This window comes from Nerophis ophidion, linkage group LG01 (assembly GCF_033978795.1).
Source record: "Nerophis ophidion isolate RoL-2023_Sa linkage group LG01, RoL_Noph_v1.0, whole genome shotgun sequence".
Taxonomy (NCBI): domain Eukaryota; kingdom Metazoa; phylum Chordata; class Actinopteri; order Syngnathiformes; family Syngnathidae; genus Nerophis; species Nerophis ophidion.
This window is the reverse complement of record NC_084611.1, coordinates 25877385-25890319: the sequence shown is the minus strand read 5'-3', so window position 1 is coordinate 25890319 and position 12935 is coordinate 25877385. Positions and strand designations below refer to the sequence as shown.

Genomic DNA, 12935 nt, shown 5'->3' with positions numbered 1-12935 from the left:
TTGTCATGTGTGATTATGGACACAAAACAAACAGTGTACTTAGCACAGACTGCAGTTATTTATTGTTACCAACATGCTCGCTATGCTAACACTGATGTCCACTACAGTGTGATTAAGATCATTCATCATCAAATGTGACAGGCTTTCTAACAAAACTGCAGGTTGCACATCATAAATATGAAAACAGTGTTTTCTCTGCTCTAATAGACAGTGATGCAAATAATAGCTGTGTGGTCCGTTGGAGTTAGTAAGATGTCGGAGATAAAACACTGGACCACTAAGAGAAAATAACATTTTCATTATTGGCACATGTAGCGCAGATGTGAGACAGATTGTCGAATGGGTATCATTGTAATATATACAGTCACAGTATATAATGTGTGATAAGGATTGTGCTCTTCATATCTGCCTTGTAGCCTAGGTCATGCTTTTACAAAACACCTCATCCAGAGCCAGGACCAAACACACAAAGAGCTCATGAAAAAGAAAATGCAGTTAAAAAAAAACTAATTAACATTCAATAACAAATGGGCACAACACTTAAAATTCAGAGTATGCTTGGAATTATTGGTAAGTTAGTTTGTGACTTTGTGCCACACTTGCAATGTAATAGAATCCATCAATTGCTTTCCTCCAGTTCTTCAAAAGCAGGCAAGAAGTCAGCAATGGTGTCCACCACGTAGTCTGGTACCAGGCTGTGATTGGCTAACACCTCACTATTTCTGTACTGGTGGGCATCCTCCATCTGAGACACCCCGGTGAGGGTCAGCATGGTGTCCAGGCCGCAGTTGGAACCAAACAGCATGTCCGTCTCCAGGCGGTCGCCCACCATTAGGCACTGGGCCGGGTCCATTCCCTGGAACTGGCTGGAGATGCACTCGAACATGAAGCGACTGGGCTTGCCGATCACGGTGGCTTTGCGACCAGAGGCCACCTCCAGGGCTGCCATGAGGGAGCCGGAACCTGGCGGATGAGGATGAGGGGTGGCAGGAGAAACACCATCATTGATTCAAACTGAAAATGTCCACCAAATGTTGGATCTTGGGAGTGAGCCATTAAACTGCTGACATTAACATGCTTCATTCTTGTGAGGAGCCAACATTTAATTGGTAGGTTTCATTAGGGGTTGTAGAACATGAAGCTGTCCAAACTCTGCCTTTATAAGGATAACTAGTAATGCATTGTTGAATCCCACTAGGCAGTGACAAATTAATTGCACAAGATGAATGATGAAACAATCAGGTTCCAATGATAAGGGGATACAACTATAAGAGGCCCAGTGGAATATCAAAAACCGTTGAAGAGCACTTGATAGAAAACAACTCCCTGATTTTACTCAAGTACTTTCATCAAATTAAAATACTGAAAGTACCGCATTATACTATTATATATGTATCAATAAATATCATCGCTTTTCCACAATTGTCTCAAAGCGCTTGACAATAAGAAACTTGTACACTGAAGTATGGCGGTGGTAAGCTACATTTATACCAGTGTGGGTGGCACCAGGAGCAAGGTTGGGGAAGTGTCTTGCTCAAGAACACAATGGCAAGGACTGGAATGGCATAAGCTGGAATCGAAACGGGAACCCTTAAGTTTCTGTACGGTCACTCTAACCTAGGGTTGGGACGATAAAACAATATAAATACACACACACACATATTATATATATTATATATATATATATATATATATATATATATATATATATATATATATATATATATATATATATATATCAACAACAGATATCAATACAAAATGCAATCAATAAAATGTTTGATATATGTATTATTTTTTGGGGGTCATAAAAAAGCGGAAAGAATGAAACACAGTTGGTTGCATTAACGAAGGCACTCGTGGTCCCCCAACTTAGCAAAACAGGGAGTAGACAGTGAGCAACGGGCTCAAGTTGGGGCGGCATCGCTGGGTTGGTAGAGTGGCCGTGCCAGCAACTCGCTTCTGCCATCCAAATCACTGCCGTTGTGTCCTTGGGCAAGACACTTTACCCGCCTGCTCCCAGTCCCGCCCACACCGGTTTAAATGTAAAAATTAGATATTGGGTTTCACTATCTAAAGCGCGTTGAGTCACAAAAGAAAAGCGCTATATAAATGTAATTCACAAAAAAAAAATTCACTAATGGGAGGGACACGCTAAACAGCCTATCGCGTAACAGCATCAATTATCAAGTTTGGTTGCGCCGTCTTGCTGTCCTGCTGTTGATTCTCGTCATGGAGTGAGACGAGAAAGTAAAAATGAGTACTGCAAATTAGAAGAAAATGTCGATAAAACAGGAAGTCACCTCGATGACAGTTTTGGGGATTTTTTTCAAACGGACCGTAGTCATTTGCCTTTCTCATCTTTTCAACCCTCATCCGCTCCTTAGTCGGATGTATGGCAACAACTGATAGGCTCTAAAGTGCAGGACCGTATAAATAAAATAAATAAAATATAACAAATGTAAACGTAAATGTATTTTCTACTTAACCTCTTATGGCCCAAGCTGTTTGTTTACATGCTTTTTTATTTCTCTTTGCTATTTGGGCAATTTGTTGTTTTTTTTTTATAAATTGATCTCAACTCTGTACACTGCTGCTGGAATTTTAATTTTCCTGAAGGAACTCTCCTGAAGGAATCAACAATGTACTATCTATCTATCTATTGGACCCTAATTAGAATAAAAATTAAAAATCATCTTTTTATATGATGTACTTAGTCCATAAGTAACAAACATGTACTTCATGTTTAGTGACATCCATCCATCCATTTCCTACCGCTTATTCCCTTTTGGGGTCGCTGGCGCTTATCAGCTACAATCGGGCGGAAGGCAGGGTACAACCTGGACAAGTCGCCATCTCATTGCAGGGCCAACACAGACAGACAACATTCACACTCACGTTCACACTAGGGCCAATTTAGTGTTGCCAATCAACCTATCCCCAGGTGCATGTCTTTGGAAGTGGGAGGAAGCCGGAGTACCCGGAGGGAACCCACGCATTCACGGGGAGAACATGCAAACTCCACACAGAAAGATCCCGAGCCTGGATTTGAACCCAGGACTGCAGGAACTTCGTATTATGAGGCAGACGCATTAACCCCTCTGCCACCGTGAAGCCCTGTTTAGTGACATGCTAATCCTTATTTTTACTTTTTTTTTCTTTCGAAATTCCATTGTATGTCATATTCTTCGGACACCACCAGATGGCAGTATAAGTGTCCACGTAAGTGGCCATAAGACCCCAATTCAGTAGTGTACACATCCATCCATTTTCTAACGTTTGTCCCTTTTGGGGTCGCGGGGGGTGCTGGAGCCTGTCTCAGCTGCATTCGGGCAGAAGGCGGTGTACACCCTGGACAAGTCACCACCTCATCACAGGACCAACACAGATAGACGGACAACATTCACACTCCCCAGGTGCATGTCTTTGGAGGTGGGAGGAAGCCGGAGTACTCGGGGAGAACATGCAAACTCCACACAGAAAGATTCCGATCGCAAGATGGAACCCAGGACCTTCGTGTTGTGAGGCAGACCACCGTTCTGCCTGTAGCGTACACAATTTTGGAAATAAGAGCTAAAAGGTTCTGTCCACGTATGTGGCCACTAAGGCCTGTAGGAGGTTGAATAAGAGAACAACAAATATATAATACAGACCACATAATGTCCTGGCAGTAAATCTGCAAAAAAAAAAATCTATATATATTTTCAGGTTTGTTCATTGTCACACTTTGCACTATACTGTGCACTTTCTTACATAATCCTTATTTATTGTTATTTTTAAATGTTTACATTGTTTTCCATAGTTATGTTGACCTTTCCTTTCCTTTCTGCCATGATAGCTGGGGGATTGTAATCAGAAGATGATACATTTGGAATAATAATATATACTTTTCTCCTGGACATGATTTCCATAGGCCATTAAGAATATCAATAATTATCGATCAATATTAAGTGAAGTGAAGTGAATTATATTTATATAGCGCTTTTCTCAAGTGACTCAAAGCGCTTTACATAGTAACACCCAATATCTAAGTTACATTTAAACCAGTGTGGGTGCCACTGGGAGCAGGTGGGTAAAGTGTCTTGCCCAAGGACACAACGACAGTAACTAGGATGGCACAAGCGGGAATCGAACCTGCAACCCTCAAGTTGCTGACACGGTTTTATGTTCTAGTGCAGTGGTTCTTAACCTGGGTTCGATCAAACCCTAGGGGTTCGGTGAGTCTGCCTTAGGGGTTCGGCAGAGGTCAAAACACACCCAACTCATTGTGTAAATACAAACTTCTCCCTGTCGGCGTATTACGGACACGGCAACAGCTGACTGATTTGCAGGTGGGTATTTTGTTGTGAGTTTATGCACTGTGTTGGGTTTTGTTGTTTGAACAAGGTGTTCATGCACGGTTTATTTTGTGCACCAGTAAAAAAAACATAGTAACATGTATATAGTTACCATTAATTAGTTGCTTAATAACATGCAAATTACTAACATATTGGCTCTTAGCTTGTCATTATTAAGTAATTATTAATGCCTTATTCGGCATGGCCTTATTATAATCCTAACCCTCTAACCCGGACAGTAACCCTAACCAAATAACTCTAAAATAGGTCTTTATTACTTAGAATATGTTCCCCCACTGTCCAAATAACTCTAAATTAAGTATTTGTTACTTATGTGTTCCCCATTCTAAAGCGTTACCAAAAACATCTATTTTATTTTATTTATTTATTTTTTCACTAAAGAAGGGTTAGGTGAATGCGCATATGAAACTGGTGGGGTTCGATACCTCCAACCAGGTTAAGAACCACTGTTCTAGTGTCGACATGTTTTATGTATTGGTGTAGAACTGCACTGCACCAGTCTAATTAGCTGCCGCAGGTTTAACAAATGAACTGTCGTGATGCTCCTGCAGTAAACTAGTGATAGTTCCATTCATCTATTGTTCTACCGTTTGTCCCTTTCGAGGTTGTGTGGGGGTGCTAACGGCCTATCCCAGTCGCCAAGTGTAATATTAGCGCAGGTGCGTCAAACGTACGGCCCGAGGGCCAGATCCGGCCCGCGGGATGAGTTTGCTCTGTATGAAAATTAACCTGAAATTTTCTTACGGTCGGACGGTATTTCACGGGACACATTTCCAGTGTGGTTCGTTCCAGATAAAGTCCCCGAAAATGTACTGTTGGACCCCATTTTAATGACTTGATGGGGTCCCTGGGACCCCATTTGAATATAGCGCAAACACTGCCACAGTAATAGTGACTTCATGAGTAATGTGGATATTTGACATGGAGGGACACAGGGTAGATGATTGATGAACGGATATACCGTATTTCCTTGAATTGCCGCAGGGCATATAGTATGCACCTGCCTTGAATTACTGACGGGTAAAACTCACTTCGCAAAATAATTAGCGTATGCTTAGTATTACCGCCTGGTCAAACTTGTGACGTCACGAGTGACCATACTTGCCAACCCTCCCGGATTTTCGGGAAGACTCCCGAAATTCAGCGCCTCTCCTGAAAACCTCCCAGAAGACATTTTCTCCCGAAAATCTCCCGAAATTCAGCTGGAGCTGGAAGCCACGCCCAATCACGTTACAACATCTACTGATTTGAATAAAAAACTGCACACACAAGGAGACGAAGCAGAAGAGCGAGTAAGTTACAGCCATGGTGACGCCGTCTGTAATAAAGTGATTCTATGTTGCCATCACCTGGTGAATGTTGGCTATAGCATTATGGGGTTGCTTTTTGATTGGCCAAAGATTTACGTGGTGTTGGGCACCTGACGGCAAATGAGGGAGTCTGTTCTGACTGAAGCCCACAGTAAAGAGACGTAACTTCATCACCTCGCCTGGTTATTGACTCCAACCCAATATATTACACCGTCGACAAGCAAAATGAAGAAATAAATGGCAGAACAAAGGTTACTGAAATAGTGAAAGGTAAGTGTTGTTTTTTTTAGTACCCAGCAAGCACAGTACAGTTAGTAGAACAACTGTGTTTTTTTTACTGTGTATTTGATAGGTGCCGTCTGAAATTCAACTATTTATTTTATTTATATATATAATAAAATAAATATATATAGCTAGAAATCACAAAGTATTTCATACACACACACACACATATATATATACACACATATATATATATACACACATATATATATATACACACACACATATATATATATATACACACACACACATATATATATATACACACACACACATATATATATATACACACACACACATATATATATATACACACACACACATATATATATATACACACACACACATATATATATATATATACACACACACACACATATATATATATATACATATATATATACATACATACATACATATATACATACATACATACATATATATATACATATATATATATATACATACATACATACATACACACACACACACATATACATATATATATATATATATATACACACGCACACACACACATTTATATACTATATACATACACATACATATATACTCGAGTTGGTGAATTGTAGATGTAAATATATTCCTCCCCTCTTAACCACGCCCCCAACCCAACCACGCCTCCGACCCACCCCACACACCCCACCTCCCGAAATCGGAGGTCTCAAGGTAGGCAAGTATGGTGACACTTCCCCTGTCATTATTTTCAAAATGGAGGAGGCTGATTTCAATACTGGTCATTTGAAAATTGCATACAGGGAAGAAGATTAAGAGCTATTCAGTAGGATTTAAGGTCCAAGCTTACATCACACTCAACTTTTTACTGCATGCCTTTGGTAAGTGCCTGAGTGAGAAGAGGTTTTAAAATAATTAGCGCATGCTTACTTTTACCACATGCCTCTGGTAAGCGCAGGAGTGAGAAGAGAATTTAAATCAATTAGCGCCCAGGCGGCAATTCAAGGAAATACATATTAAAAAGATAAATGACTAAATTAGGCCCCAGGCAATTACCGGAGCACCGCCATACCTGGGAGTATCCGCCCGCTCGACAGCGGGTGCCAAGGGTCGTTGTCGGTGGCCAGGAACAAGCATTCCGGGTCTTTTAGGTAACACGACGCCTTGGCCAGCTTGAGGAAAGTCAGTTGGTCGTCATGGCCCACCAGCACCGCCTTCACGTCCGGGGCCAGGGTGCAGTTGTAAATTGTGGCGTCCGGCTCGTCCGCCTCCTCCACACAGGGGACTCCCGCCTCCTGGAGCTCGGCGCGGAGTCCGTCGCAGCCGATGACGAAGACCCGGCCTCGGAGCCTGACCACGTCCCGCAGGTAGAGGGCCGAGCAGTAGGACGAGCTGAAGATCTGCTCCAGGGTGACGTCGGTGAAGCCCAGGCGGTAAAACTTGTGGACGTATTTGTCGCGCGGCCGGGTGGAATTGTTGGTGACGAACACGACGTGTTTGCCCCGCCTCATGAGCGACTGGACCACGGTGGTGGCGCCCGGGATGGCCTTCTCGCCGTGCCAGATGACCCCGTCGCAGTCGAAGAGGAAGAACTCCTTGGCCTCCAGAAGATGTCTCAGCTGAGGACCGCGAATTTGCTGGCAGCCTTTGCGGCCAAAGGTGCCCGCCATGGCGGCGTTGTCCTCGGGCTCCTCCGTGTTTCGGCTGTCAGTGTGCCGCCTGCTCACAAAAGCGGGTTTGGGACGAGATCGCCCTGAAATCCTCTATAGACGGACATTGAAGCGCTTATATATACACACCAGCGACAAGAAGAAACGCTGACGTGTAGCCGCGCCCACTTTGTCAAATACTGGCCAATCACAGCATCGCGTTTCTGCGACCAATCAGCATCGTCGTTAAACAGCCAAGTTCTTTCAAAATAAGCGGCGGCTCTTCACAATAAGACAAGAGTAGTTTTCAAATATGAAATAAAATAATTCATAAAAAAATAAAATGTAATATAGCCATGTATCATTAGGAGGATATATGGCTGTATTATCACTTTACCGTGCTTTAACAAATAAATCGTTCCGAGGGCCACATTTTAAGACTTTACCATGGTTCCTATTAGGGCTGCGAATCTTTGGGTGTCCCACGATTCGATTCAATATCGATTCTTGGGGTCACGATTCGATAATATATCGATTTTTTCGATTCAACGCGATTCTCGAGTCAAAAATGATATTTTTCCGATTCAAAACGATTCTGTATTCTTTCAATACTCAGGATTTTAGCAGGATCTACCCCAGTCTGCTGACATGCTAGCAGAGTAGTAGAGTTTTTTGAAAAAGCTTTTATAATTATAAAGGACAATGTTTTGTCAACTGATTGCAAAAATGTAAACTTGTTTTGACTATTAAACGAACCAAAAATATGACTTATTTTATCTTTGTGAAAACATTTACACAGTGTGTTGTCAAGCTTATGAGATGCGATGCAAGTGTAAGCCACTGTGACACTATTGTTCTTTTTTATTATTTTTGTAAATGTCCAATGATAATGTCAATGAGGGATTTTTAATCACTGCTATGCTGAAATTATAACTAATATTGATACTGTTAGGGCTTCACGGGGCCTCACAATACGAAGGTCCTGCAGTCTTGGGATCAATCCCAGGCTCGGGATCTTTCATGTCCTCCCTGTGAATGCATGGGTTCCCTCTGGGTACTCCGGCTTTCTCCCACTTCCAAAGACATGCACTTGGGGATAGGTTGATTGGCAACACTAAATTGGCCCTAGTGTGTAAATGTGAGTGTGAATGTTGTCTGTCCATCTGTGTTGGCCCTGTGATGAGTTGGCGACTTGTCCAGGGTGTACCCCGCCCTCCGCTCGATTGTAGCTGAGATAGGCGCCAGCGCCCCCCCCCCCCCGCGACCCCAAAAGGGAATAAGCGGTAGAAAAGGAATGGATTAAATTAGATTTTCTTAATTAAACGGGGATAGCAGGTCCATTCTACATGTCATACTTGATCATTTCGCGATATTGCCATATTTTTGCTGAAAGGATTTAGTAGAGAACATCGACGATAAAGTTTGCAACTTTTGGTCGCTAATAAAAAAAGCCTTGCCTGTAATGGAAGTGGCAGACGATGTGCGCGTGACGTCACAGGGTTGTAGGGCTCCTCACATCCTCACATTGTTTATTATCACAGCCACTTAGCGATTCGGACCGAGAAAGCGACGATTTCCCCATTAATTTGAGCGAGGATGAAAGATTTGTGGATGAGGAAAGTTAGAGTGAAGCACGAGAGAGAGAGAAAAAAAAGGCGATGGCAGTGGGAGCGAGTCAGATGTTATTAGACACATTTAATAGGATCATTCTGGAAAATCCCTTATCTGCTTATTGTGTTACTAGTGTTTTAGTGAGAGTATAAAGTCATACCTGAAAGTCGGAGGGCTGCGGTGACCGCCAGTGTCTCTGAGTGAAGCCATATGGAGGAGCCAAGAAAGTCACAGCTGCCTTTTTGACAGCTGCTGCAGGAGGACGCAAACTCCGCTCAAGTCTCAGGTAAGACTTAATATCACAATTTTCTCATCCAAAAACTTGCTGGTTGACATGTGGTAGAGAAACACGTTGGCTTGTTCCATATTAAAGCTTCACAACAACCAAAAAAACACCGGCTGTGTTTTGGTTGCTAAAGGCAGCTGCAATTCACCGCTTTCCACCAACAGCATTCCTATTTATAGTCTCCATTATTAATTGAACAAATTGCAAAAGATTCAGCAACACAGATGTCCAAAATACTGTGTAATTATGCGATGAAAAGAGACGACTTTTAGCCGTGAGTGGTGCTGGGATAAAATGTCCACTTCAACCAATAACGTCACAAGCACGCATCAACATAAGTGTCATCATTCCGCAACGTTTTCAACAGGACACCTCGCGGGAAATTTAAAATTGCAATATAGTAAACTAAACCGGCCATATTGGCATGTGTTGCAATGTTAATATTTTATCATTGATATATAAACTATCAGACTGCGTGGTCGGTAGTAGTGGGTTTCAGTAGGTCTTTAAGAGGATATATAAGTGTATTATCAGTTTACTGTGCTTTAACAAATAAATCATTCCGAGGGCCACATTTTAAGACTTTACCATGGTTCCTATGCAAAGCTCTGCCATACATTCAGACATTTACCTTATTAAATGACTAACATCCATCCATCCATTTTCTACCGCTTGTCCCTTTTTTAATTATAAAAATAGAATGTAATACAGCCATGTATAATTAGGAGCATATATGTTTTAAGACTTAACCATGGTTCCTATGTTGTATGTAATGTTAATGCAAACTTCTGACATACATTCAGACATTTACCTGATTAAATGACTAACATAGTCATAAAAAATAACACAAGTTATATGTTTGGACAAGACAAAAATCCCAGCGAAGGCGCTGTGTAAATCTTATGGACCTGCAAAAATGCATGTAAAATCCATCCATTTCCTGCTGCTTGTCCCTTTTGGGGTCGCGGTGGGTCGCTGGAGGCTGTCTCAACTGCATTCGGGCGGAAGGCGGTGTTCACCATGGACAAGTCGCCATCTCATCACAGGGCTGCATGTGAAATATCCGACACTTTTTTCACCAAGTCTTAGACTTGGACCTAGTTCCTCCCGTTCCTATCGGAATATTGTGCAACTAGTCCCCTCCATTTTCTCTGGTCCCTGGCGACTCTTCTTGCTCCGTGCCAGTTTCACCAAGTACCACCCCAGAAATCATCTCTGCTCTCCAGTACAACCATAATGGCCAACATTGAAATGCGGAGTAGCCTAGTAGGCCCAAGTACCCGTTAAAATCAAAAAGGTTTTTTTGATAAAATATATTTAATATTGTTGGCCACTGTAACAATTTAAACAGGAGCACTGTGTTTGAATACCCATCTGTGACAGGTCTCCAGCCGTCATCATGTGGGTTGCATGGACCATCGATACAAGACGTATCATAGCAGGTTTGACACTCGTTTATTGTTTCAAAAATCCTTGTTGTGTCCCAGTCGTTCGCGCCAATTTCTAGCGCGCCCTCCTTCGCCGCTCGTCTCGGCTCGCCTTTGGGTGGCCGGTGACTGCATCTTCCTCTCGGGCTCATCTTTCGTCTGGTCGCTCTCGTCATCTTTTGCCGTGAATTCTCCTCCGTCTTCTGCCCCGATCGCTCCTCCTTCTCCCCTTTTAAACTGCAGGAGAAGATGCAGGGATTGAGAGCAGGTGTGTGGTTTACGCACCTGACTCAGATTGCTGCAGCGTCGCTCCAAGCGCGCCCCGCCTCTCCGCTCCGCCGCACACTCCGCCTTCTGGCCGCCATCTTGAGTAGGACCGCTACTCTGCTGTCGGCCCGTCGGCTCTGCCTCTCCACACCATCCATCTCCTTCCTCTTATACTAAGCCGGGCCATAGGGGCGGCATGACGTAGTGGTTAGAGCGGCTATGCCACCCATTGACATCCAAAACGCTGCCTTTGTGTCCTTGGGCAGGACACTTCACCTTTGCCCCCGGTGCCGCTCACACCGGTGAATGAATGATGAATGAATGATTGGTGGTGGTCGGAGGGGCTGTAGGCGCAAAACTGGCAGCCATGCTTCCGTCAGTCTACCCCAGGGCAGCTGTGGCTACAGATGTAGCTTACCACCACCAGGTGTGAATGAATGATGGGTTCCCCAATTCTCTGTGAGCGCTTTGAGTATCTAACAATAGAAAAGCGTGATATAAATCTAATCCATTATTATTATTATTATTATTATTATAAGCAGAGAAGCCCAGAATTCCCCCCCCTCCACCCCCTAGCTATTTTGGCATTCCCAGGCCAGCTGGGAATCAAAATCTCTCCACCATGTCTTGAGTCTTCCCCGTGGTCTCTTACTGGGCGGAGGCGTTTGTGGGACATTCTGACGAGGTGCTGAACTACCGATCTGAATCCTCTTGATGTGGAGGAGCAACGTCTTTACTCTGAGTTCCTTCCGAATGGGCAAAGGGAAATAAAACACTGTACTTTAATCAAGCGATTCCAGATTGAGCTCGCATATCACAGTTTGAGAATCACTATCCTACACGACAGGTTTGATGTGCTGTAATCATAAACCCGCTGTAAAATCCTAGTCCAGAGGTCGGCAACCGTTACCATTCAAAGAGCCATTTCGACCCTTTTTACAAAATGAGGAAAACAATGGGAGCCGCAACTATTCTCGCCAATATCTGCTGGTGGTCACCCAGATGACAAGATTAAGGGCATGCTATGAAGCCATTGCCTTAAACACCTTCTACTACATGTTCAAACTTCTTGCCAGTCCAGCAACATCTTGTAAGAGGCTTCCGCAAATGCACACACACGACTGGAAGGCATACTGGGTGACACAGAGTACGCTGACGGTTGTGATATAAACAACTTTAACACTCCTACTAATATGCGCCACATTGTGAACCCACACAAAAGAAGAATGACAAACACATTTCGGGAGAAAATCCTCACAGTAACACAACATAAACACAACATAACAAATACCCATAATCCTTTGCATCCATGATAAATCCTGACTATGTCATACACCACGCGAGCACCAAACATCCCCCCCTCCCTGCTCGTGGGGTGTATAACATAGTCAGGATGTATCATGGATGCAAAGGATTATGGGTATTTGTTATGTTGTGTTTATGTTGTGTTACTGTGAGGATTTTCTCCCGAAATGTGTTTGTCATTCTTCTTTTGTGTGGGTTCACAATGTGGCGCATATTAGTAGGAGTGTTAAAGTTGTTTATATCATAACCGTCAGCGTACTCTGTGTCACCCAGTATGCCTTGCAATCTCATACATGTGCCGATAGAAGCAGTGAAATGCATGTATCCGGTCGGCACGCAAATAGCATTCCGTGAATGGCGGGCGTGATGACGTTCAAGAGGACACAAATAGCATTCCGTGAATGGCGGGCGCGATGACGTTCGAGAGGACATTAAGAGTAATATCATCACGGCACCCCTTAATATTG

General features: G+C 43.2%; 1 protein-coding gene across 1 annotated transcript; it reads right to left on the bottom strand.

The window, feature by feature from the left end:
- Positions 1-36: 36 nt before the first annotated feature.
- Positions 37-7768, bottom strand: pdxp (pyridoxal (pyridoxine, vitamin B6) phosphatase). Its single transcript, XM_061899683.1, has 2 exons — positions 6996-7768; positions 37-963 (listed from the first exon to the last, which is right to left on the bottom strand). The coding sequence occupies exons 1-2, from the start codon at positions 7591-7593 to the stop codon at positions 620-622; spliced, it is 942 nt and encodes a 313-aa protein (XP_061755667.1). The 5' UTR covers positions 7594-7768; the 3' UTR covers positions 37-619.
- Between the last annotated feature and the right edge of the window lie 5167 nt (positions 7769-12935).

Excerpts from the sequence above, each read along its gene's own strand:
- pdxp (XM_061899683.1), bottom strand. The coding sequence starts at position 7,593 with ATGGCGGGCACCTTTGGCCGCAAAGGCTGCCAGCAAATTCGCGGTCCT. Across the intron at positions 964-6,995 it reads GAGCGGGCGGATACTCCCAG|GTTCCGGCTCCCTCATGGCA; the intron begins GTATGGCGGTGC and ends CTCATCCGCCAG.